Raw genomic sequence first — 26,694 nt, forward strand, 5'->3', positions numbered from 1 at the left:
TTTCCATTGTTCAGAACTGCTTCAGACTGCAATGCTACCCACTTCCCAAGGATTGGTCCATGGCTCAGTTCAGCTTAAGTCTGTAAGTAAAAGAGACTGATTTTAAATCGTTGAGGGGGCAGGGGGAGTTTGATAAGCCTTAGGAAATACTGAAACAGTAATAGGTAGCATTTAAACAGACCGAACTGTGTGCCAAGCACATGTGCTTATCTATTACCTCACTGAATCCGATGAATCCCTAGTTTCTGTGAAGGAGTGTAACAAATTACTCCAAAAACTCATGGCTTAAACAACAACAAAAAAGTTTTTAAGCACAGCTACTGTGTGTCAGGAATTTAGGAGCGGCTTACCTGGGTAGTTCTGCTAAGAGTGTCTCTCACAAGGTTTCGGTCAAGATGAGAACCAAAGTAGCAGTCAACTAAAGGTTAAAAGATCTGCTTTCTAGATAGTTCATTCCCTTGGCTGTTGACTGAAGGCCCCAGGTCTCCACCAGGCGGATTTCTCTTAAGGGCTGCTTTGAAGTGTGAGGGAACGCAGAGGGAAGAGCCTGAGACTGGAACGGGTTGAAAGGGGGGCTGTAAACCCGGCTTGGTGAGGCGGCTACCCGCCTCAAATGTAGCAGGTGTGGGAGACTAGAGGAGGCTGGTGGGGTACCTCCCAGTAGCATCCACTCCTCCCTGTCTCCCACGCTTGAAGTGCCCCCACAGCTGTAAAATGAACACCGTGCCCTCTTCCCTCTGTGGGGAATTAAGGACAGGAACCCGCCAAAAAAAAAAAAAGTCCTGATTGGTTAACAGCTGAACCAATCATGATGTTCCTATCCCCAGCAACAGACACGTGACCTGGTACCAGGTGAGATGACGTCTTCTCGGGGGTGCTGATGGGAAAGATTTTATTCTGTCTTAAAGAGAGCTAGGGGTCCTTTTTTCTGCCTTTGGAAGTTGTTGGCCCACGTAGTGACTATCCTGGACTGTGAAGGGATTTGGCCTCACAGTTCAACCTGCTGAGAGCAGTGAAGGAAGATGCAGAACTTGGGTCTTTGGTGTTACCACCGAGCTGCTGGGTTAACCAACCCAGAACTGCTCTATCCTTGGAATCCTGCTACATAGGATAATACATGTCAGATTTTTAAATCATTTTGAGTTGGGTTATCCATTTTTTTTTTTTTTGCAACCAAACTTATTTTGGAGGCTGATTTTCTCATCTGATCATAGTCCCCACTCAATTAAGCATGATACGAGGTGAGGCGCAGGGACATAGGCAGCAAGAAGGAAGGTCTATTAAAAGGTCTTAAAATGTGAGCTGAACGTTAAGGGAAAGAGCCCCACCCACCCACATAAGACTTGAAAACTGGACTTGTCACCACTGTGGAGTTCTTAACTTTGCAAGAAAACAACAGGTTTTCAAATGCAACTCTCTGAGAAGTGAGGCAATTGTGCGAGGTAGATTTTTCCCCCCAATAATTGGGGTATCTGAATGTCATCATTAACCTCCAAATGGGATACAGCTTAAAAGTGACAGGTTATTTATGGGACTTCCCTGGTATCCAGTGGCTAGGACTCTGTGTTCCCAGTGCAAGGGGCTCAGGTTTGATCCCTGGTCAGAGAACTAGATCCCACAGGCCAAAACTAAAGATCGGCATGGCTCAATGAAGATTGTAAGTCCTGTGTGCTGCAATTAAGACCTGGCGCAGCCAAACAAATTTTAAAAAGAGAGAGAGTATCGCCTTCATACTCAAAACATTAAAAATAAAAAGTGACAGAACCTGAGTCCAAAAGACTGGTTTGGGTTCACAGCCATCATGGTACCCCTCAAACTACAATTTTTACTTTTCTCTCCAACGTCTTCATTTTAATGGATGCAAACTGTTGCATGCCTCATGTTCTATTTGTTAATAATCATCTTAATCCCATTTGCCTTTACATTGTAAGTTTTGACCATACTGAGACTACTTCTTTGTTTTCTTAACACTGAAAAAAAAAAAAGTGTGATTGCAAGACTTTGCTTTGAAACTCTAGGCTATTTTAACTGGTAACAGAAATCTTAGCAACAATCTCTCTTCTACAGCTTCTGAAAAGCAGAGACTTTGGCTTGTGAAATCCTCTTTGTACATGTATTTTGAATAAAGGAGTCTTATAAGAAACCCGGACTTCAAAAGCTGATGTTGCTTCATCATTTGAAAGCCCCCATTAACCTGCTGTATTAGTTTGCCAAGGCTGTCTTAATAAAATACTAGGTGGCTTAAATGAAATCAGTCAATCCTGAAGGGAAAGCTCTGGAAGTGAGTCACTCAGTTGTGTCTGACTCTTTGTGACCCCATGGACTATAAAGTCCATGGAACTCTCCAGGCCAGAATACTGGCGTACCCTTTCCCTTCTCCCTTCTTCCTTTCCCTTTCCCTTCTCTTGAGAAGGGGATCTTCCCAACCCATGGATTGAACCCAGATCTCCCACATTGTGGGAACATTCTTTACCAACTAAGCCACAATGGCAGCCCAAGAATACTGGAGTGGGTAGCCTATCCCTTCTCCAGCGGACCTTCCCAACCCAGGAATCAAACCAGGGTCTCCTGCATTGCAGGTGGATTCTTTACCAACTGAGCTACCAGGGAAGCCCCCCTGGAGGAAATCAACCCTGGATATTCATTGAAAGGACTGATGCTGAAGCTGAAGCTCCAATACTTTGGCCACCTGATGCAAAGAGCCAACTCATTGGAAAAGACCCTGGTGCTGAGAAAGATTGAAGGCAAAACAAGAAGGGGGTGGCAGAGAATGAGATGGTCAGATAGCATCACCAACTCAATGGACATGAATTTAAGCAAACTCCAGGAGACAGTGAAGGACAGGGAAGCCTGATGTGCTGCAGTCCATGGGGTCACAGAGTCGGACATGACTTAATGACTGAACAACCACGAGATGGCTTAAACAATAGAAAAAATGTTCTCATACTTCCAGCAGTCCAAGGTCAAGGTGCTAGCAGATTTGGTTTCTCCTAAGGTCTCTCTTTTTGGCTTGCAGATGGGTGACCTCTTACTGTGTCCTCAGATGACCTTTTCCCTGCATGCATGCCCATCCCTGGTGTCTTTTCTTATGAGATCACTGGGCCTGTTGGGTTAGGGCTCCATGATTATAACCTCATTAAACTTAATTACCCCTTTAAAGAACTGTCTCCAATACAGTCACATGAGGGTTTAGGGCTTCAACATATGGATTTTGGAGGACACAATTTAGTTGCTAATACGTCCCAAATCTGGACTGGTTGTTTTAATAATAATCTGTTGCCCCTGATAATAATATCTACATTGATACTCCCTTTTCCTGAAAAATTCCAAGATCAGTTTTCATTGTCATTTCTCTCTTCTTCTACCCTCATGGAGCTAAGAAGAACACTCATGACTCTTCTAGATCCTTTATTTAAACAAATAGTGTTGTATCACTTAAATTAATGTTTACCTCCTATTGCTATGGGCTGTGTCTTAAAAGAGGAAGGTGAGAAAATTGCTTTCACTTAGAAGATAATATTGCCCTTGTGTTTTCTATATGTTGGGAAGGTAGATGATCTGGTGCTATGACATCCTTGTGTCCATGATTTGACTTAAGAGTGGATTGACTTTTTTAATACATTTATTTATTTATTTATTTATTTTTGGCTGTGCGGGGTCTTCATTGCTGCATATAGGCTTTCTCTAGTTGCAGCAAGAAGGATCTAGTTGCAATGCACGGGCTTTCATTGCGGTGATATCTCTTGTTGCAGAGCATGGGCTCCAGAGCACAAGCTCAATAGTTGTGAGGCAAATGGTTGGTTATATTGGATCTTCCCAGACCGAGGACTGAACCCATATCCCCTGAATTGGCAGGCAGGTTCTTAACCACAAGACCACCAAGGAAGCCCTGGATTAATTTAAATTGGCTGAAAGGGACAGACCCGCACCTACAGATATTACAGATTTAGTTCCAGGCCATTACAATAAAGTGAATATCACAATAAAGCAAGCCACAGGAATCTCTCGGTTTCCCAGTTCAGATAAAAGTTATGTTTACACTATACTGGAGTCTATCAAGTGTGCAACAGTATTATGTTTTAAAAAATGCACATACTTGAATTTAAAAATACTTTATTGCTAAAAAACGCTAACCATCATCTGAGCCTTCAGCCAGTTGCAGTAACAACACCAAAGATCATCCATCAAGGCCACTAAAACAAATATAGTAATAATGAGAAAGTTCGAGAAATTGTGAGAATTACCAAAATCTGACACAGAGACATGAAGTGAATAAATGCTATTGGGAAAATGGCACCAATCATCTTGTTCAACACATGGTTGCCACAGACCTTCAGTTTGTACAAAACATAATCTCTGCGAAGCACAATGAAACGAGTAGGTCTGTACTGGCCCCAGAACCACACCATACTTGCTGAGTTCACAAAGAGCCTCTCAAAACACACAAAGCCAGTCACTGGTGGTGCCTTACAATAAACACCAGTCTGTCCATGACTGGCTTTACAAAAATCCATAGCAGAAGCATCATGAGCAAAGCTTCCATTTCACTTTCATTTTCCAAATCTCATGCAAGTATGTCATATTGGCTTTAAGGGAAGTAAGGAAATATAGCTTCCCACCCTCTGTGGTACTGGAAGGTATTCTAAAAGCGGAAAGTCTCAGATGGTGAGCAAAGAAATGCAACAATCTAAAACCCCTGGGACATTTTCTCTTCAGCTTCCTACATCCAGGGGGAACTCCACTGCTGATCTGTCCCCTGTGTAAGTAAGGCCTGCTTTGCAGAAGAAAGTCCAGATAATCTCTGGTTTCTTTACACCCATTTTTCTACCAGCAACTGGGTGGAGATTGAAGATCTCAGTGAATATCACCCTTTGTCCTGATCTGCAGGTAGTAACAATTGAGAGAGAAAAAGAGATGCAGGGGTGTGTAAGAGAGAGGATAACATGATGGTTTTATTACCTGAATTATAAGCAATAGCAGGGAACATGGCTGAGTCCTGTGGCCCAGTGGGTTTACCATCACCTTCCCCTCCTTTCTGCTGCCCCCAAACTGAATAGCTTAAAATTTGGCTGCATGTGAGATATTCAAAATAATGATAGCTTGCATTACACAGAAATGTTATTTCTCTCTCCTGCCACAGTCCAAGTTGGTGTGCAGCTCTGCTCTGTGAAGGTGCCAAGGGTTCTTCCATACTGTGATACTTGTCCCCTTGGCCCAGGATGCCAGCTCACGATATCCCCACTCTAGCCTGAAGAAAGGGGAAACGAGAAAGGGAGGCCCTCTTCCTTTAAATTCAGTTCAGTCGCTCAGTCGTGTCCAACTCTGCAACCCCATAAACCGCAGCACGCCAGGCCTCCCTGTCCATCACCATCTCCCGGAGTCCACCCAGACCCATGTCCATTGAGTCGATGATGCCATCCAACCATCTCATCCTCTGTCATCCCCTTCTCCTCCTGCCCTCAATCTTTCCCAGCATCAGGGTGTTTTCAAATGAGTCAGCTCTCTGCATCAGGTGGCCAAAGTATTGGAGTTTCAGCTTCAACATCAGTCCTACCAATGAACACCCAGGACTGATCTCCTTTAGGATGGACTGGTTGGATCTCCTTGCAGTCCAAGGGACTCTCAAGAGTCTTCTCCAACACCACAGTTCAAAAGCATCAATTCTTCAGCGCTCAGCTTTCTTTATAGTCCAACTCTCACATCCATACGTGACCATGACCTAAAAACTCCACCTCTGCTCATGTCTCATGGACCAGAATCTGGTCACACAACCACACCTGCTGTAAGAGAAGCTGGGAAATGTAGTCCTTATTCCAAACAATTAAGGGTCCCGCTAAAGTTTCTTTAACTATGAAAGAGGAGGCTAATAGGTCAGGGATGGGGGCACCACTAGTTTCTCTTCCTCATAAACTTACCTTCCATAGGCCCTATAATCACATGACAGGAGGCGACAGACCAAAATGTGCAGATCCAAAAAAAGAGGAACACGAAACAGGACAAAAACCAGAGCCACATGAGCCTTACTCCAATCCCACCTTTCTAAGTGGTGTGCTGTTGGCCTTTTCTTTTTTTAAAGTATTTATTTATTTATGTTTATTTGTTGGCCACACAGCATGTGGGATCTTAGTTCCCCAACCAAGGATTAAACCCGTGCCTCCTGCATTGGAAGCACCAAGTCTTAACTACTGGACCACCAGGGAAGTCCCACTATTGGCTTTTCAGGTGAGGCAAATCTCTGGTATATGGGACAGTCCCATCTATTATTGCTGGATCTTTACAGCAATAAATGTCAGTGCTATTTCATCCTCAGGCATGTGACAATCAAAATGTAGAGAGATATTTCCAAAACCCCTGGAAGTGGCTGTGGCTGCCTCTGATGAATGGCAGGACATCCTGCCGTGGAAATGTGAAACATGTGGGATAAGGTTTGCCCCATCCACACTTAGCCTCCGGCGGGACTGGGAGTTCTTTTGGCCTTCAAGTTGCATTTCACAACTCTGTCCAGAACTGCACCTCATTGCTATTTGTCCTGTTATTAACAAAATGATGCTTTGGACTTCTCTGCTGGTCCAGTGGTTAGGAATCTGCCTGCCAATGCAGGGGACACAGGTTCAATCCCTGGACAAGGAAAAGCCCACATGCCAGGGAGCAATTAAGCCGGTGTGCCACAACTACTGAAGCCCATGCACATTACAGCCTGTGCTCTGCAAAAAGAGAAACCACTGCAGCGAGAAGCCCACTCACTGTAACTAGAGAAAGTCCGCGTGCAGCAACAGATACCCAGTGCAACCAAAAATAAATAAATTGTTTTAAAATGATGCTTTACTGCTCCCCTCTGATGTACCATCAAACACACACACACACACACACGCGCGCGCGCGCGCGCGCACGCGCGCGCGCGAAGAAATAAATGATGCTGCAAGTATTCAAGGAGCCAAGGACACAGGATCTGACCTGTGCCTCGGGGAATGCATTGTCTGAGGACAGGAGGAAGGAAGTGAGGCTGGTTTGGGGTGACTGTGACTTACATGTGTGTGACCTTGAGCAATTTATTTAACCTCAACCATGTATCTCTGTTTCCTCATACGAAAATATGAAAACAATAATATCTGCCACTTACGGATGTTAGAAGGCCCAAATGATTTTTTAAAATAAAATTTATTGGAGTATAGTTGATTTGCCATGTTGTGTTTGTTTCCCAAACGACAATAAAAGATTGTTGTATATAATGTTTAAGATCACAGACTCTGGAAACTGGCACCTGGGTCTGCCCAGCCATCCACCAGCTGTGTAACCTTAGATAAGTCACTCACCCTCTCCATGACTTCATTTCCTCCTCTGTAATAGGGGAATGGCAGCACTTACCTCAGAGGGGTGTTGAAAGGATAAATGAGCTAACAGATAATGAGCTAACCGATAAATTAGCTAACAGATAATAAATGAGCTAAAGTGTTTACAGCAGTGCCCCATTCAGAGTTGAGTTCTCTGTAAATGTTAGCAATTGCTATGTCAGGATTATGTCCTCCAAGTAGGACTCGTGTTTGTTTGTTTGTTTCCATTACACTCTAGACTGTATTCTAATTTCACCAATTTTTCCGTTAAAGTTCTTCTGTTTCAGGATGCAATCCGGATTACCATATCACATGTTGTTTCCATGTCTCCTGGGTTTCCTTTGTGGCAGGTTCTTAGTCTTACCTTGCTTTTCATGGTTGTCAAAGTTTTAAGGAACACTGGTCAGATTTTGTAGAACGTCTCTCAGTCTGGGTTGGTCTGAGTTTTTCTCAGACTGGGGTTATAGGTTTGGAGGGAGGGGAGAAATACCATAGAGATGAAGTCCCCTTCTTATCACATCATATGAGGAGCTACATAACACTCCCATGACATCACTACCGATGGTAGACTAAGCTGTCTGACTCTAATGAAAGAGAAGTAACTTATTAGATATTGCATCTCCCATTTGCATTCTTTCTTCCTATTTGAGTATTCAGTCCCTTCCCCAAGTTAACTACAGACTTGATGATGGTTTGTTATGATTTCTACATATGTAATTTTGCCATTTATTGGAATATAAGCAAGGGTTTATTTTAGACTGTAAAGACAAGCTATGTACATGATTGCTCCTGGCTCTCTTCTGGTTAAAAAAAAATTTTTTTTAATTGTGGTTTCAAAAAACACCTCATGATACAAAATTTTAAGGTACAGTTAATTTTATTTTTGAGGTACAGTTCAGAAATGTTAAGTATCTTCTCATCATGAAACAACAGACTGGGGCTCGTATTCTTTTGGTGACACGCCAAAAAATTTACACCAGTTATGTGGAAAAATAGGTTTTATATTCATCGTTATGTTTTAATTTTCATCTGTGTTAATACAAGTTGCATATTAGTATATAATTTTGTGAATTTTAGTGTTTAAAAACTGAGTTGAGCTTATTTTAGTTGAGTTGTTTTAAGGAAAACTATTAAGTAAATAAGTTGAAATCTATGTGGGTGTGCATATGGAAGGTATTATGATGTGGTAAGAGAATGTGGTAAGTTGCGAAACACCGACCTGCTAAATCCTCCTCCTCCCTCAGGGTCAGTTTAACCATCTCCTTCACAGGGCACTTCCCCTGCCATCATCGGTCTCTGCTAGATCCCAAATCATATGGTCTCAAAACTCTGTTTTTCACTTTTTCTTTCAATCAAATTTCTTTTGGAGACAAGTAACTGAATCCCAAATCAAACTGGTCTGGGAAGATCAATGGAAATATATAGACTCATGCAACACAAAATGTGAAGTCAACATTAGTACCAGCTTCAGGCACAGCTAGATCTGGGTGTTTAAATGATATCCCCTGAAATTTCTGTTCATTCTAGCTGTGCTTTCCTGTGTGTTGGCCTCATTCCTTTACAGCCTCTCTACTCAAGGTAGGAAGAGGGCCCCAAGCAGCTCCACATTTAGATCCCTTCTGCTTAGTAAGCCCAGGAGAAAGCAGTGCTATATTTCCCAGAATTCCAGTAAAAGTCCTCATTTTTCTCCTCCTTGGCCTGCTTTGGGTATGTGCCCAAGTCTCAAGAAATTACCGAGGCTTGAGGCTAAAATGCTCTGATCGGTTAAGCTCGGGTCACAACTCCAGCCCTCACTCAGTCACTGTGGTTGAAGAGTGTAAAGTGCTCTGATAGGTCAGGCCTGGGCTCCTCGGCTCCCTGGAACCAAGAGGAAGTTAGTTTCTCAAAAGAAGCTCCACTTGTTATCACCTAGATAAAAGAACATGAACACTGGCGGATCAGAAACCACAGAGTTCTCATCCATAGGTGGTTATTAACCATACTGCAAATATTTGTTTATTACCCATCCCTGATCCCCTGGCCTGGCTAGTTGCCCTAGCAGAGGCCTTCAGAAAAATCATAAAAAAGGCAGTATGGCTAGTACCAGTAAAGACATAACTCTGTCACTTGATGATGACTACTTTTAGAGATTCAAGGGGGAGACTTTGTCCCAGGGTTGGATAGAACCTAGACATCTCTGGGAGAGAAAAATAGGAACTTCTGAGTCAGACATGAGTTCAAATTCCAACACTCCCATTATTTCATTATTTCCAACACTCATTCTTTCATGCATTCACTAAAGGAAATTTATTGGGTATCCATGATGGGCCAGGTATTAGTACTGCTCTAGACCCTGGGACATAGTCATGAGCCAAACATGACTGAAGGGCTCCTCCTGGGTCTGACATTCTAGCCAGGGAGGTAGGTGTGGGGGATAAGAGACAAATAATAAACAAAAAAAGAAATGATTTCAGAGTGTATAATAGCAGATATTATACTGAAAATAAAGCAGTGTATCTTGCTAGCAAGAAGCAGGAGGGGCCTGACTTACAGTAGGTGTTTAGGGAAGACCTTTGTGGGGCATTACTATTTGAATTGATATTTGACTTGAGATTAGAATAATGAGATGATGATTATTCTCGTCTCAGCCAGTCATGAGATGATTCGTGAAAGCCTCCAAGAAGGAGCAGCAGTACTAAGGCCCTGAGGTGGCTCACTCCAAGAACTGACAAAAGCCATTATGAATAGCTGTGTGGCATTGCATGAATTTCTTAGCCTCTGTGAACCCTGGAAAATGAGGATGTTCATATCAACCCCTCAAGGTACTATGAGGAGCCAACCAGAAAACAATTGTAAATAGCAATAACTGGCACCCAATGGGTGTTCAGTAAATCCAAGCTAGTATTTGGGCAGTATTATTATTAACTTGATTAGGAAAGACTAGGCCTGAAGGGCCAAAAGGATGAGAGAAAGAAGCTTTGGCGGCTTCTCCTTCTAGAATCCAAAATTTAGGATACATAATATGAGCACAGCCATGAGAAAGGGCTCCTGATCATGACTTGAGAACATCCAAGATTCCAATAATAATAATTATAATTAGCATTATTGTAATAGCCACGGCCATTTTTTGAGTACCTAGGACATGCCAGACACTCTGTTGAGCACCTGATTTCTGTACGAATGGGCCCCTCTGACCCTGGGGAAGGCACTATCAACCCCCTCATTTTACAGAGGCTCAGAGTTAATAGTCTGAAGGTCTAGAGCAAACTCAGGAGGCCAGCACGAGGCCTAGCTCCCCGCCTACCTGGTGACCTTTGGCCCGTCGTTGCCTCTGTTCCAGGGACAGTTCTGTCCTAGTTCTCCATCTTCATCGTTCTCCCGGCCCAGAGGGGCTGGGAGCGGGAGCCGGAGAGAGAGGTGAGCTCAACTCCAGAGCCTCTTCTCCAAAGACCCTTCCCCAGCCTGCTCGCCACCCGCCACGAACCCAGTGCTGGAGAAGAGACTTCCCAGCTCATCACTGGAGACCAAGGCTGGGCACCGTGTGGGTGTGGCCAGGGAATGGGCGGGAGCTTGCGGGGGCGGGGCCAAGGTTGTGTACTTGACTGTGTGGTCTAGGAGACCCCACTCCAGAAGGGCGGCCTCTTCTGCGCAGCTGCCTCCGCTGCAGGACAGAACGTGGCATGATGTGGCCTCTGGGCACCAGCTCCAGCCACAGCCCCGCCTGGACAAGGCTGCTTCTAACAGGTGCGTTAGAGACAAGGGCTGCACTCACGGGTTGGGGACAAAGAGGAGACATCCTTGGAGAGGAGGAGAGTCTTTATCCAAATCAGAGACGCCCCTACTCTGAGTTCTGACTCTGGTCATGTTACAGCCCACGCAGCATGGGCAACCGACGCACAAGAGCTCTTGAAATCCCCAAGAGGCCTCTGTGATTGACCCCTTTTACAAAGGAGTAAAGTGAGGCTCAGATAAGGGTGGGGTCACTTGCTCAAGAGCAGGCGGCTGGCAAAGGCAAAATAAGAATTCAGTACCCGCAAGCCAGCCCTTTTCCACCAGAGCACCCTGTCTGACTCTAGCTATCCATATCTAATAATAATTTTTCAATAACAACCATAACAATGAAAATAGTATAACAATCATAATAAAAAGAGGCCATTGTGACTGAGTACTTCTCCATGTCAGCCTCTTCTAAGTGCTTTCATGTAGTAACAGTTAATTCTTAACCCCAGGAGCCTAGAGCCACAGGAGCCCCATTTCATAGAGCGGGAAACTGACACACAGAGAGGTTATGGGTCCTCCCCAGGCCACACAGCTTGAAAGTAACAGAAGGAGGACTTGGCCCCTTATGATCTGGCCACCAAGAACACACTTTCCAGAAACCACCCACATTTACCTCTTGGAGAGTAAATGAATTGCTTCTTTGTCCAGTCCTTAAAAAGTTCAGTTCTGTGTAATTTCAAAACTTCAGCCACAGTTGAGAACTTCACTCCTGCCCCAGCTCGGACCTGAGTCAGGCTGCAGTGAGGATGTAGGGGGATGTGGTGGGCCTTGTTCCTATGTCTCTCTGTGTCCTTTCTCCCCACCCAGAGGTGAGGTCTGTGCCCACCCCCTCCACCCCACCAGGCCGAGGGTAGAGGAGAGGAAGGCAAGGAGGGTGCAGGAAGGTTTCAACTTGACTGCTGTAGTGGTAAGGTGGGGACATGGCCTTCTGTGTGGCTGAGGCATGTTGGAGAGATCTTCCTGGGTGGGGAATCTACCCAGCAAGTCGTCTCCTATGGGGCTTTTTGCCAGGACAGGCTCCAGAGATGCCCCCATTCAGAGCTCTGACTGGCTCCTTCAGCGGCATTCACACTGGCTCATGGGAAACTCGTGGACATCTCTGTTGTCCCACCAAATGCAGGAGGTATGGACCACATCCATCCTGCCCACTCCGCCTCCATCTGTCACCTGAAGACTTACAGGTCTAAGTTCCCACAAATTCCACAGCACACATCTCCAGCACTCCAAGAGGTTCCCTTGGAGCCCCCCTCACTTAGCAGGAGGTGGAGGAAACTCCCAGTCCCAGCGGGGACCTCCAGTCCCCCAAAAAACCTCACTCTGAGCCATCTCCTCTTCTCTGTGAGCTCTCAGCCTTCTCTCTTGGCAGGGGTAAAGTGGCTGGTGCTGGCAGAACTGGTGATGGGTAACCCCTGTTAGCTGGGCTCCCCTGATGGCTCAGATGCTAAAGAATCTGTCTGCAATGCAGGTGAACCCAGGTTCAGTCCCTGGGTTGGGAAGATCCCCTGGAGAAGGGAATGGCAACCCACTCCAGTATTCTTGCTTGGAGAATTCCATGGACAGGGGAGTCTGGCGAGCTACAGTCCTTGGGGTCGCAAAGAGTCAGACAGGACTGAGTGACTAATTCAACAACAACCCTGTTAGCTAGACCTCAGCTGGGAATGGGGAGTTCTTGGTGTATGTTCTTTTGTTCTCAGCCTCTGGAAACTTTGGGGAGATTCTGTGACAATGGAAGTCAAGTTTAACATTCTGGTGTATTTATATTTATATATAGTGATTCAGGGACCTGTTCTGGGATCAAACAGGAAAAAATTGAATAGTGACTTTTTCACATTTGATTGAAGGTTAGAAATGAAATAAAATAGCCATGCTCCGGTCAAGTAGGACTTCTGGAATTATCTCTATGGTTCTAGCTCTGAAATTCCATATGTATACACATATGGAATTATATATATATTATATATATATAGGTTTTATATGTATTGTGTGTATATATATATATAAATTGAGTGTACATGCTAAGTTGCTTCAGCTGTGTCCAGCTGTCTGCGACCCCATGGACTGTAGGCCACCAGGCTCCTCTGTCCGTGGGATTTTCCAGGCAAGAATACTGGAGTGGGGTGCCATACCCTCCTCCAAGGGATCTTCCGAACCCAGTGATTGAACCCTTGTGTCCTGCATTGGCAGGCAGATTCTTTACCACTGTGCCACCTAGGAAGCCCCTTTTTATTTATTATTATCACCGTTGTCACATCAGCTCTCCATGGCACACATTCTCACCAGCACGGGGTTAGCGGCTGGGGCAGCATCTTGCCTTTGGTCCCATTGCTCCCTCTCTCTCTCTTCTCCCTCCCACCCTCCTACAAGGCACCCTGCTCACATTCAGTACCTGGTCTGCCTCCTCGGAACTGCTGTCCTCTGTGTCTCTGGACCCCTTGACTGAAGGAGCCAATGCCCACCTGCCAGTCCCTAGAAGCCTGGATAGGGTTCTCGCCACCTCTTGGTTCCGAGGGCATGAAGTCCGGCCAGAAGCCATGATCTTCTCTCCCGAGGGCCTCCCAGGGCCTGGCCACACTGGCCGGGAGACGCTGGACACCCAGGGCAGCCTGATCATCAGAAACGTGACGACTCTAGATGCGGGCAGCTACACGGTGGTACTGGAAACCAGCAGGGGACGCAGGAGTGCGACGGAGCAGATACCGATCAAGGGTAATTTCACCCCCCCACCCCTCCCTCCATGGCAGGGCGGGAGGGACAGAGTTCTCAGTCCGCAGGGCCCCAGGGGACCCATTCTGAACCCATCATCCGTTCCAAACATCCCAGAACTTAGAAGGGCAACCAGTTTTTTTTTAGCTCTTGATTCTTGTCAACAGCTCTGGTCTCAGCTAATTTTAGCCAGGCTCACTCTGGTGTCTGCAGTCAGCAGGTTTGGAAGGATTGCCTAGGCACTGGTGCAGAATGGCCTCCTCCCTGTCTGGCAGTGGCCTGGCTGGCAGTTGGGGCGATGGGAGGAATTAGGCCACGAGCCTTCCCATCCTCCAGCCAGGTAGCCTGAGCTCATTCGGTTATCAAAGGAGCAGAAGCTGCAAGGCTCTGGAGGCCCAGGCTCAGAACCGGCCTGCCAGTACTTCCGCCATGTTTTATTGGCCAAAGTGAGTCACATGACCGGTTTTGCTCCAATGGAAGGGAAATAGTCTGAGGTCCATCAGTCTGGGCTTCCCAGGGGGCTCAGTGGTAAAGAACCCGCTTGCCAAGGCAGGAGGCAGAAGAGACCGGGTTTGATCCCTCGGTCGGGAAGCTCCACTGAAGGAGGAAATGGCAACCCACTCCAGTATTCGTGCCTGGGAAATCCCATGAACAGAGGAGCCTGGCAGGCTGCAGTCCACGGGGTCACAACAGTCGGACTTGATTTTGCAACTAAACCACCACCATCGGTCTACATATCTGTGATTTGAAGGCCAGTTCTTCTAGAATTGCCTAGAGCATGTGCAGATTCTGAAACCCAAACCACCTGTGCCGAGTCCTTGCTCCTTCACTTCCTAGCCATGTCTCTTTGCAAAGTGACTTGCCCTCTGTGTGCTTCAGCATCCTCCTCTGTAAAATAGAATCATGGTAGACCCACCCTTGTAGGAGTGCTATGAGGAACAAACGAATTAATCCACACCAAATACCTAGAACAGTGCCTGGCACCTGTTGCCAAAATCTTGGTTCTCTGTGGGAGATGCCGGGTAAAGATACAGAGACAGGGTTTTGGAGGAAAGAGAAAGAGTCACTTTATTTCTTTACCAGGCAAAGTGAGGACACACTTTTTTACTTTTACTCTATTATAAGAACTGTGTCCCTGCTGGAGGGGCTAGTGAGGAGTTTTATAATCGTTATAATGGGGCTCATGGTCTGGGATACGTGATAAGGATCAAAGTAAGAAAGGTCTTGTGTTCTTCTTCCGTTTGCTGAGTTTCAAAACAGCCCTAGTTGACATCAGGCGACTCTGTGACTCTGGCTGGCTGTATCCCAAGGTTATTGGCCCATTATCTTCTTTCTGAAAGGAAGAATGCTATAGGGGATTGTTACAAGAAGTGTGGGGGAAGGTGAACCCAAGTGCAGGGTGTAACTCACATAGAGTCTGAGAGTGGTTAAGGAATTAGCTTTGTGAAAGGCAGGCGTGCACAGTGAATCAGTGGCAGTTAAAGCAAAACTAGGATTGCTTAACTCTTTCAGGCCAGTTTATGCTATTTCCCCAGGCTGTTCATTGGGTCCTTATTTTCCTTCTTTATCAGAAAAGTCTCATTTCTCTCTTTGCTGCAACACACAGAGTAAGCAAATGTTCGCCATGAGTATTTCAGGGGACTTGACCTCTTTGAGCCCTTGTTTTCCCATTAAAAGGATGGTAACAATGAAATCTACCTTGTAGGGTTGTTGTGAGGATTAAACGAGTAAATCCAGTGGCTTTCAAGTTTTTTAAATCATGACCCTGTATGTTCATATATCTACACATCACAAGTTACTTGTCTTTATAAGTGTCATAAAATAACAATTATTGCTAAGTGCAATGCATTCTGATACTTTCTTTTACAGCTCATTTCACATTTTAAATGCTGATTATTCACTCAATGTGCTCAGTCATGTCTGACTCCTTGGGACCCCATGGACTGCAGCCCTAAATGCTGATTGCTGCTGCTGCTAAGTCACTTCAGTCGTGTCCGACTCTGTGCAACCCCACAGATTACAACCTACTAAAACAACCTACTAAATGACTTCACCCAAGCATGGGTCTTACTCGTAACATAACAAGCCAAGTAATATAACGAGCTGTAGTTAACGTGTGTTTAGAATGGTGCTTGGCTCACAGTAAGAGTCCAAACTAGATGGCTATTAAATCAATTCTTTTTTAAAAAGATAATTTTATTTCTTTTTGGCTGCGCTGTGTCTTCATTGCTTTGTGGGTTTTTCTCTAGTTGCACTGAGTGGGGGCCACTCTGGTTGTGGTGTGCAGGCTTCTCCTGCGGTGGCGTCTGTTCTTGCCAAGCACAGGCCCTAGGTGCATGGGCTTCAGTAGTTGTGGCTCCTGGGCTCCAGAGCACAGGCTCAGTAGTTGTAGCACAGGGGCTTAGTTGTTCTGTGGCATGTGGAATCTTGCCAGACTAAGGATCGAACCTGCGTCTTCTGTGTTGGCAGGCAGATTCTTTACCACTGAGCCCCTACATTGATTCTCGTTTCCACACCCGTGGGTTCTTTCTCCTCCTGCAAGGCTTAGCTCATGCACCACCTCCTCCAGGAAGACTTCTCTGAGCTCTTTGGCTGGATTGAAGTTTTTTTCACTTTTCATATTGCATTGAATGGTAATCAGCTCCATATGGAGGTCCCCAGCACTCACCATGACATCAGATCCAAATCCCAGCTGTGTGTCTCTCTCTCTGACCATGAGCCCTGCCCTAAGACCCCCAGACCTCAGAGTCTTTCAGCTGAAAAAAAAAATAAAGAACTATGGTGAGGAAGTGGTGAGGGGAGCTTCCCTGGTGGCTCAGCAGTAAAGAATCTGCTTGCCAGTGCAGGAAATGTGGGTTCCATCCCTGGGTCAGGAAGATCCCCTGGAGAAGGAAATGGCAACCGACTCCAATATTCTTGCCTAGGAAATCCCCTGGACAGAGGAGCCTGGTGAGCTACAGTCCATAGGGTCACAAAGAGTCGGACACGACTTAGTGACTCAATAATAACAACAACAAATGGTGAGGATGATGTATGCTGTCTGTAAGGAGCCCTCCCAGTAGCCAGCGGCCAGGCCCCAAGCCTTGGAGGACCCCTTGACCACCACCACCCTCACCTACACCCAATCTATCAGCAAATCCTGTGGACTCTACCTGCAAAATAATCCAGGATCCAGCCACTCCTCCAGGAGCTCCTTGGCCTTTACCCTGGTCCAGCTGAGGGCAGGGGACCTGGGGTATTTATGTACCAGTCCACACTGGTCACTGTGGAAGGCTGTGTGCCCACTCTCCAGTGCTTTGGCTGCTGCTTCCATGAGCAGAGCAGGCTCTGGCAGCCAGTGAAAGCCCTGAAGCCACAGATGCAGTGTTGGCAGTCATATGTGCTGAGGACAGCTCAGCTCCATCCAGTGTCTGGATCAACAGGGGGCACAGACCAGGCCCTCCAAACATGTTGAGGAATGAATGAATGAATGAGTGAGTGAATGAACGAATGCCTCTGTGGTGAACAGAGGAAGTGCTCGGCCTCTCTGAGTGGTCTCCACCCATGTGACCTTGCCCCCTTGTTTGCACAGCCACCTATGATGGGGTGCAGCTGGTGACATTCCCGGGAAATAGACAAGGTATCCTCCGGAGTGAACTCAACTACTCTGTGATCCTGCAGTGGGCGGCTTTAATCACACCTGAACCTGTGCTACGGTGGACCTTCAATGGGAGACCTCGTGGAACTGGGGAAAGGCTGATTATCCACAGGTTGTCCATGAAGGATCTGGGCACCTACTTATGCTTGGCCAAGAATAGTGAGAGGGTGTACCTCTCCCAGCCTGTGACTATCATGCTGCCACGTGAGTCTCCCACCCTGACCCCAGACCCCTGGTCAGTGGCCAGCTTTCCTGATTCCACTGAGCCACCTTCTGTGAGCAGTTCCCTCTGAGACCCTTTATAGTCAAGATGACATCCCATTCTTTCATCCTCCTGGCAGAGTGGGGATTATTAGCCCATTTTACAGATGAGAAGCTGTGGCCCAAAGACATGAATGCTAATGAAAGTTCAGGGCAGGACCTGGAGCCGGCTGTCTGGGTCCTCCTGGCTCCAATCACTTTCTACTGTGTGTGTTTGAGAATTCTCTTTGCCTCTCTGAATCTCAGCACATGCCACAGGAAAAATGAAGGTGGTAATATAGCGAGTGGTTCCAAGCACGGGCTTTGGAATTTGAATTCTGGCTCCACTGCTTGCTGGCTGTGTGACTCTGGGCCAGTGCCTTGACTTCTCTGTGCTTCAGTTTCCTCAGTATTCTGAGGAATATAAACTGGGAAAATAATAGTGCCCACCCTGAAAATACAGCTGTGAGCATTCAGTGAGATAAGCAGGTGAACAGCTTAAAGTAAGAGGGTGTAGCACTATGGAACACTGCTGCTGCTAAGTCGCGTCAGTCATGTCTGACTCTGTGCGACCCCATAGACGGCAGCCCAACAGGTTCCCCTGTCCCTGGGATTCTCCAGGCAAGAACACTGGAGTGGGTTGCCATTTCCTGCTCCAATGCATGAAAGTGAAAATTGAAAGTGAAGTGGCTCAGTCATGTCCGACTCTTAGCGACCCCATGGACTGCAGCCTACCAGGCTCCTCCATCCATGGGATTTTCCAGGCAAGAGTGCTGGAATGGGGGGCCATTGCCTTCTCCGATGGAACGCTAGTGAGTGCTCAATAAACATGAACTAGTATCATTGCTATGATTAGTATTATCCCTATTGTTATTAATTTTGTGCCTGTTACGAGACAAGAGTGTGTACAGAGGCTCAGACGGCAATCACAAGACAAGCCAGTTATTGGGATTAAAAAAAGTGGTTTGGGAGCCAGTCAAAGTGGAGTTCAGTTCCTGCCCCTGTGCCTTCTTGGCTGGGTGACTTAGGACAAGTGGTGTCCCTTCTCTGGAGCTTCAGTTTCCTCCTGTGTATATAACCAAAGTGATCGTGTACACCTCTACAAAATTGCTGTTAAGGAACTGAAATGGTAAACTCTGGAAGCTAGTTAGCTGGTGCTTTAAATAGCAGCAGTTGCCATACATGTTATTTTTAGTATTTCTATTCATAGAGTGGTGGGAGGAGCTGCCTAGAGAAGAAGGGGAGGCATGTAGGCAGCAGGAATCACTTGAGCCAAGGTCCAGAGCATGGGAAAGATGGAGAGGGTGGAGAGCCTGGCTTGGCTACATTCCTAGACCTTGCTTCCTCTCCCCAGCCATGGTTCAGTGGGAGATTTCAGGATTTGATTTTAGGTAATTTATTGCGAGAAAAAATATAAATCTTGGAGCACCTGGTGACCCTGATACATTCACTGAGAATGACAGTACTTCTAAGACCCCCTTCCCTTGTTCATCAACTGTTTAGGAAATGTTTTTTGAGTACCTATTATGTGACTGGCCTATGCTGGGCAGTGCTGAGGACAACTGGTAACAGAGACAGTCCTGGTCCTGCCATCACAGGACTTCCAGTGCAGTAGGGGACAGGCCTGTCCACAAACAGTAATGACCAGAGTGGGCAGGGCTGGGGTGGGGGAACTCAAGCTGTGAGACCCAAGGGGGCACCTGACCCAGCAAGGGAATCAGGGAGGGCTTCCTGGAAGAGGGGACATCTGAGTTGGTACTAGGACACATAGAAATTGTCCAGGCCAGGGGGAGAAAATGGCATTCCAGGGGCACAGATAAAGGCTTGGAAGTAGGAGAGGGAAGCAGAAAGTTAAATAGAATCCAACAAGGCTTAGTTATAAATGTAGAGGGTAGAGAGAGATGAGACTGGCCAGACGCAGATTCTTGAAGGTCAAGAAGAAGCCACGGGACGGTTCTGGCAGGAGAGGAACAGGGTCAAGTGTGGACTTTACAAAGACCCCTCTGGGGACTTCCCTGGTGGTCGAATGGTTACAATTCTGTCCTTCCAATGCAGGGGGCATGGGTTCAATCCCTGGTCAGGGAACTACGATCCCACATAACAAGATGTGGCCAAAAAAATTAAAAAACCCTCTGGCTTCTTTGTGGTGATGAGATGGGTTGGGGAGAGACTGAGACGAGAGAGCAGGGAGGAAGCTGGTGTGGAGAAGGGGAGGATGGGGAAGGAGGTGGAATGGCGGGGGGCGGGGGGGGTATGGAGGGAGGGTGTCTCCTCCAGTCTCTCCCCTTCTTGGTTCCCAGAAGCTGATGTGGAACCCACAGAACCTGCACCCATCTCTCAGAAGCCCCCGCTATCCCTGTCAGGAGGATCTGCCATTGCTCTCATCGTGGCCGCATCTGTGGCAGGCTTGGTACTGGTTGGAAGCATGCTCTTCACCTTCATCCAGAAGCTAAGGTACCTGCCTTCCCTTCCTCCCATCCACTCAGCCTCCACAAGGCACAGAGCTCTCTCTGCAGCAAGACTGAAGCCAAGCCAACAACCTTATCCCAGGGAGCATAAAATTCATTCAGAGAGGATGACATAGACCCCCAATGTGCCCCACCCTACTAGTCAGTTTCCAAAGTAGCCCCAGGGAAACAAAGAGACAGGAGAGGGTCCTGGAGCTGCGTCCAAATCCACATTCTGTCACTTACCCAAAGTGAGGCCATGGCAAGTCGCCACCCTGCTCTGGGCCTCAGTTTCAGTTCAGTTCAGTTCAGTCGCTCAGTCGTGTCCGACTCTTTGTGACCCTATGAACCGCAGCACGCCAGGCCTCCCTGTCCATCACCAACTCCCGGAGTCCACCCAAACTCATGTCCATCGAGTCGGTGATGCCATCCAACCATCTCATCTTCTGTCGTCCCTTTCTCCTCCTGTCCTCAACCCTTCCCAACATCAGGGTCTTTTCAAATGAATCAGCTCTTCTCATCAGGTGGCCAAAATATTGGAGTTTCAGCTTTAGCATCAGTCCTTCCAATGAACACCCAGGATTGATTTCCTTTAGGATGGACTGGGTGGATCTCCTTGCAGTCCAAGGGACTCTCAGGAGTCTTCTCCAACACCACAGTTCAAAAGCATCAATTCTTCGGCGCTCAGTTTTCTTTATAGTCCAACTCTCATATCCATACATGACTGCTGGAAAAACCATAGCCTTGACTAGACGGACCTTTGTTGACAAAGTAATGTCTCTGCTTTTTAATATGCTGTCTAGATTGGTCATAACTTTCCTTCCAAGAAATAAGCGTATTTTAATTTCATGGCTGAAATCACCATCTGCAGTGATTTTGAAGCCCAGAAAAATAAAGTCAGTCACTGTTTCCACTGTTTCCCCATCTAATTGCCATGAAGTGATGGAACCGGATGCCATGATCTTAGTTTTCTGAATGTTGAGCTTTAAGCCAACTTTTTCACTCTCCTCTTTCACTTTTATCAAGAGGCTTTTTAGTTCCTCTTCACTTTCTGCCATAAAGGTGGTGTCATCTGCATATCTGAGGTTATTGATCTTTCTCCCAGAAATCTTGATTCCAGTTTGTGCTTCTTCCAGCCCAGCGTTTCTCATGATGTACTCTGCATATAAGTTAAATAAGCAGGGTGACAATATACAGCCTTGACGTACTCCTTTTCCTATTTGGAACCAGTCTGTTGTTCCATGTCTGGTATTCCCATCTCTTTCAGAATTTTCCACAGTTTATTGTGATCCACACAGTCAAAGGCTTTGGCATAGTCAATAAAGCAGAAATAGATGTTTTTCTGGAACTCTCTTGCTTTTTCCATGATCCAGCAGATGTTGGCAATTTGATCTCTGGTTCCTCTGCCTTTTCTAAAACCAGCTTGAACATCAGGAAGTTCACGGTTCACGTATTGCTGAAGCCTGGCTTGGAGAATTTTGAGCATTACTTTACTAGTGTGTGAAATTAGTGCAATTGTGCGGTAGTTTGAGCATTCTTTGGCATTGCCTTTCTTTGGGATTGGAATGAAAACTGACCTTTTCCAGTCCTGTGGCCACTGCTGAGTTTTCTGAATTTGCTGACATATTGCGTGCAGCATTTTCACAGCATCATCTTTTAGGATTTGAAATAGCTCAACTGGAATTCCATCACCTCCACTAGCTTTGTTCGTAGTGAAACTTCCTAAGGCCCACTTGACTTCACATTCCAGGATGTCTGGCTCTAGGTGAGTGATCACACCATCGTGATTATCTGAGTCATAAAGATCTTTTTTCATATAGTTCTTCTGTGTATTCTTGCCACCTCTTCTTAATATCTTCAGCTTCTGTTAGGTCCATACCATTTCTGTCCTTTATTGAGCCCATCTTTACATGAAATATTCACTTGGTATCTCTAATTTTCTTGAAGAGATCTCTAGTCTTTCCAAACTATTGTTTTCCTCTATTTCTTTGCATTGATCATTGAGGAAGTGTTTCTTATCTCTCCTTGCTATTCTTCGGAACTCTGCATTCAAATGGGTATATCTTTCCTTTCCTCCTTTGCTTTTTGCTTCTCTTCTTTTCACAGCTATTTGTAAGGCCTCCTCAGACAGCCATTTTGCTTTTTTGCATTTCTTTTTCTTGGGAATGGTCTTGATCCCTGTCTCCTGTACAATGTCATGAACCTCATTCCATAGTTCATCAGGCACTCTGTCAGATCTAGTCCCTTATATCTATTTCTCACTTCCACTGTATAGTCATAAGGGATTTGATTTAGGTCATACCTGATGGTCTAGTGGTTTTCCCCACTTTCATCAATTTCAGACTGAATTTGGCAATAAGGAGTTCATGATCTGAGCCACAGTTAGCTCCCGGTCTTGTTTTGCTGACTGTATAGAGCTTCTCCATCTTTGGCTGCAAAGAACATAATCAATCTGATTTCGGTGTTGACCATCTGGTGATGTCCATGTGTAGAGTCTTCTCCTGTGTTGTTGGAAGAGGATGTTTGCTATGACCAGTGAGTTCTCTTGGCAAAACTCTATTAGCCTTTGCCCTGCTTCATTCCATATTCCAAGGCCAAATTTGCCTGTCACTCCAGGTGTTTCTTGACTTCCTACTTTTGCATTCCAGTCCCCTATAATTAAAAGGACATCTTTTTGGGGTGTTAGTTCTAAAAGGTCTTGTAGGTCTTCATAGAACCGTTTAACTTCAGCTTCTTCAGCGTTACTGGTCGGGGCATAGACTTGGATTACCGTGATGTTGAATGATTTGCCTTGGAAACGAACAGAGATCATTCTGTCGTTTTTGAGATTGCATCCAAGTACTGTATTTCGGACTCTTTTGTTGACCATGATGGCTACTCTGTTTCTTCTAAGAGATTCCTGCCCGCAGTAGTAGATATAATAGTCATCTGATTTAAATTCACCCATTCTAGTCCATCTTAGTTTGCTGATTCCTAGAATGTCGACATTCACTCTTGCCATCTCCTGTTTGACCACTTCCAATTTGCCTTGATTTGTGGACCTGACATTCCAGGTTCCTATGCAATATTGCTCTTTACAGCATCAGACCTTGCTTATATCACCAGTCACATCCACAACTGAGTGTTGTTTTTGCTTTGGCTCCATCCCTTCATTCTTTCTGGAGTTATTTCTCCACTGATCTCCAGTAGCATATTGGGCAGCTACCGGCCTGGGGAGTTCCTCTTTCAGTGTCCTATCTTTTTGCCTTTTCATACTGTTCATGGGGTTCTCAAGGCAAAATACTGAAGGGGTTTGCTTCCCTTCTCCAGTGGACCACATTCTGTCAGACCTCTCCATCATGACCCGCCCATCTTGGGTGGCCCCACATGGCATAGCTTAGTTTCACTGAGTTAGACAAGCTGTGGTCTGTGTGATCAGATTGGCTAGTTGTCTGTGACTGTGGTTTCAGTCTGTCTGCCCTCTGATGCCCTCTCTCAGTGCCCACCGTCTTACTTGGGTTTCTCTTACCTTGGACATGGGGTGTCTCTTCACGGCTGCTCCAGCAAAGTGCAGCCACTGCTCCTTACCTTGGATGTGGGGTAGCTCCTCTTGGCCGCCGCCCCGACCCTGGACGTGGGGTAGCTCCTCTCAGCCACCGCCCCTGACCTTGGACGTGGGGTAGCTCCTCTCGGCCGCCGCCCCTGACCTTGGACGTGGGGTAGCTCCTCTTGGCCACTCCTGCGCCGTTGTGCAGCCACCACTCCTGCAGCCTCAGTTTGCACATCTGCAAAATGGGGGTGGTATTAATAGCACCTGACTCATGGGGCTCTCATTTGGATTTCTCAAGCCTTTTGGGGCTTCCCTTGGTGGTCTTGTAATTAGAGCTCTGAGCTTCCACTGCAGGGGGTACAGGTTTGATCCCTGGAGGGGAACTAAGATCCTACGAGACTCACAGCAAAAACTTTAAAGCAGGGCCTGGGATATGGTCCTCATTTTCCACATGAGTAGAACTAAATCGCAGAAAAATCCATCAACCTGCCCAAAGACATCCTGCTAACAAGGAGTTGACCCTGAATCAAACCCAGGTCTAACTCCAAAGTCATATTCTTAGAGGGGAAAGATGAGATATCAGGGAGTATGAAAATGTTCACTCAGACTACTCAGAGTCCCTGCCTCCATGAACAGCAGAAGGGGTCACTTCCCGTCCTCCCTGCCATTCTGGCCAAGACCTATTTATGACAGACCACTGCTGACGTCGTCCAGAAGGAACCAGCCTTGTCCAATCAGCTGGGACCTTGGAGATGAGGTCATGAGAACAAGCATGGGTCTCTTGACTCTCCCGGTGGGAAGAGGCAGTCTCCAGAAGAGAAGGGTCTGGACTGAGAAGCACCCCAAGAAGGCCTGCCAAACTCACCAAGGGCCAAGGGAGATTCCCCGTAGGTTTGCAATTAAGTTCTTGGACCCTGACGCCTTAAGCTCATCCTAGCTCTGCCATATGCTAGCTTTTGGGACTCTGGGTGATCCCTTTAACTGCTCTGTGCTCCATCTGTAAAACAGGGATAATGGTAATATAATATCTGCCTCAAAGAGTAGGTGTGTGAGGGACTTCCCTGGTGGCCCAATGGCTAAGACCCCGTGCTCCCAATGCAGGGGTCATGGGTTCAATCTCTTATCTGGGAACTAAGATCCCACATGCCACAACTTAAGAGTTGAGTTCACATGCCCCCATGGGGCAACTAAGACCCGGCACAGCCAAATAAATAAATTAAATTTAAAAAAATTTTTTTAAATAAAGGATAGATGCGGGACTTCCCTGGTGATCCAGTTGTTTAGACTCTGTGCTTCCACTGCAGGGAGCGTGGGTTTGATCCCTGGTCAGGGAACTAAGATCCCACATGTGGCCAAAAAATAAAAATAAATAAATATTTTTTTTAAAAAAACAGGGTAGATGTGTGGATTACATAAAATGGTGGGAGTGAAACACTGTTAATAGTGCCTGGCACATGGTGAGCCTTCAAAAAATGTCAGCCACATGTATTATTATTATGGTTATTTTTGTTATTATTATTATTTCTCTCTCCATTGTAGGTCTGGCTGACAATGAAGAGATGGGTGAACCATTTGGGGTATTTTTCAGTTTAAATAAATTGAATAAAAATAAAAATACAGACAAATGAATCTAGACAAAAGGAGACATTACAAGCAGATCTGAATCATGAATTTTCCTGTGGTATTAAAATACTAACAGCTATTTTACCATATCCCGTCAAAATATACATTTTGTGGAACATGTGTACATTTCTGTTCAGTATATAATTAGCAGTGGAATTTCACAGTTGTAGAATACGTATATCTTCAGCTTTTATCGAACAGTTTTTATAAAACAGTTTGGGAGCATCGATAACTGTTTTCCAATCAAATCCAGTGTATTTTCAGACAACGGGTTCCACAGTGAAGTACTACGTAGTAGGACTTCCCTGGTGGTCCAGTGGCTAGGACGCTGTGCTTCCAACGCAGGGGACGTGGGTTCAGTCCCCGGTCGGGGAACTAAGAGCCCACGTGCCATTCGGCATGGCTGAAAATGGGCTCCTGGGCTCTGAAATCCCTATTTCCAATCATTCCACCGCCCCATTGCTCCCTCCCTGGAGCCAGACCCCCCCTTCCCATTACTCCCTCCTGTGTCAGGGAGGTGTCCTTGTGTTCATGTACATAAGCTAAAAGCAAGGTACAGAGAGGGCAAGTGATTTGCCCAAAGTCACACAGCCACGTGCGATGCCAGCTCAAGTCTGCCCAATACCAAAGCCTGTTTCTTAGACTAGCACTGTCCAAGAACACTCTCTGGTGAAGGAAGTGTCCATATCTGTACTGTCCACTACAATATTATGCAACACAAGTGGTTATTGAGCCCTTGAAATGGACATCATGTAACTGAGGAACTGAATTTTTAATTGACTTTTAATTAATTTTAATTTATATATCCATCCGTGGCTAATGGCTTTTGCATTGGACAGTGCAACTCAAACTCCTAATTGTTAGAAAATAATAATAATAAACCCCCCAGCAGCCATATGTGTATATTACTGACTCTGTGGCAGTTCTGGGGTCCTTGCCCTGATCTATCCAAGGGTCCAGATTTGCTCAGAAACCCTTAATATTGAACCAGATCCTTTCCTACCTGAGGCATCCCGCCCTCCCACATCCCTCTACTATAAAGGACAAATAAATCATTTCCTGCCTGGGCAGTGGTGAAGGCAGCTGGTTCCCTGGGTCTCAGAGTTGACTGCAGCTGCCACTCGGCCACCAGCTAGAGAACAGCTGGCCAGGGCTGTAGAACAGCTGAGAATCATTACGATGTTCCTCCCTCACTAAGAATAAACTGTGCACATTTTCTCAAAGAGATTTCCTGACCACCTCTGTTATAAATTCACTCCCCTAATTGAACTCGCCCACAGGACTGTTCTGCTTTATAATACTCAGCACATTATGTCATTAAATATTTATTGGTTATACCAATTGATAGTTTAACAATTATCTCCATGATAGGGCTTCCCAGGGGGCTCCAGTGGTAAAGAATCCGCCTTCCAAGCAGGAGATTCT

General features: G+C 46.1%; 2 protein-coding genes across 9 annotated transcripts in view; one reads left to right on the forward strand and one right to left on the reverse strand.

Moving 5' to 3' along the window:
• The window catches only part of CEACAM20 (CEA cell adhesion molecule 20), a 103,036-nt gene extending 89,382 nt beyond the window's left edge, over positions 1-13,654 (reverse strand). For 6 of the 8 annotated variants that reach the window (XR_015146155.1, XM_086353028.1, XM_086353025.1 and 3 more), the window contains exon 1: positions 13,477-13,613. The gene's annotated coding sequence lies outside the window, so the exon portion shown is untranslated. Of the gene's footprint in view, positions 1-13,476 lie in introns of all 8 variants that reach the window. The other 2 variants (XM_086353031.1, XM_086353026.1) reach the window with 1 other exon arrangement.
• Positions 335-25,275, forward strand: IGSF23 (immunoglobulin superfamily member 23). The gene is made up of 5 exons (XM_086353044.1): positions 335-11,054; positions 13,455-13,796; positions 17,365-17,634; positions 19,971-20,124; positions 25,186-25,275. Exons 1-5 carry the CDS (start codon positions 10,991-10,993, stop codon positions 25,193-25,195), a joined length of 840 nt encoding a protein of 279 aa, XP_086209170.1. The 5' UTR covers positions 335-10,990; the 3' UTR covers positions 25,196-25,275.
• Positions 25,276-26,694: the final 1,419 nt, after the last annotated feature.

The sequence above is a fragment of the Bos grunniens genome, chromosome 18 (genome assembly GCF_055505025.1).
Source record: "Bos grunniens cultivar Pamir isolate PY7600 chromosome 18, Bosgru_T2T1.0, whole genome shotgun sequence".
Classification (NCBI taxonomy): Eukaryota; Metazoa; Chordata; class Mammalia; order Artiodactyla; family Bovidae; genus Bos; species Bos grunniens.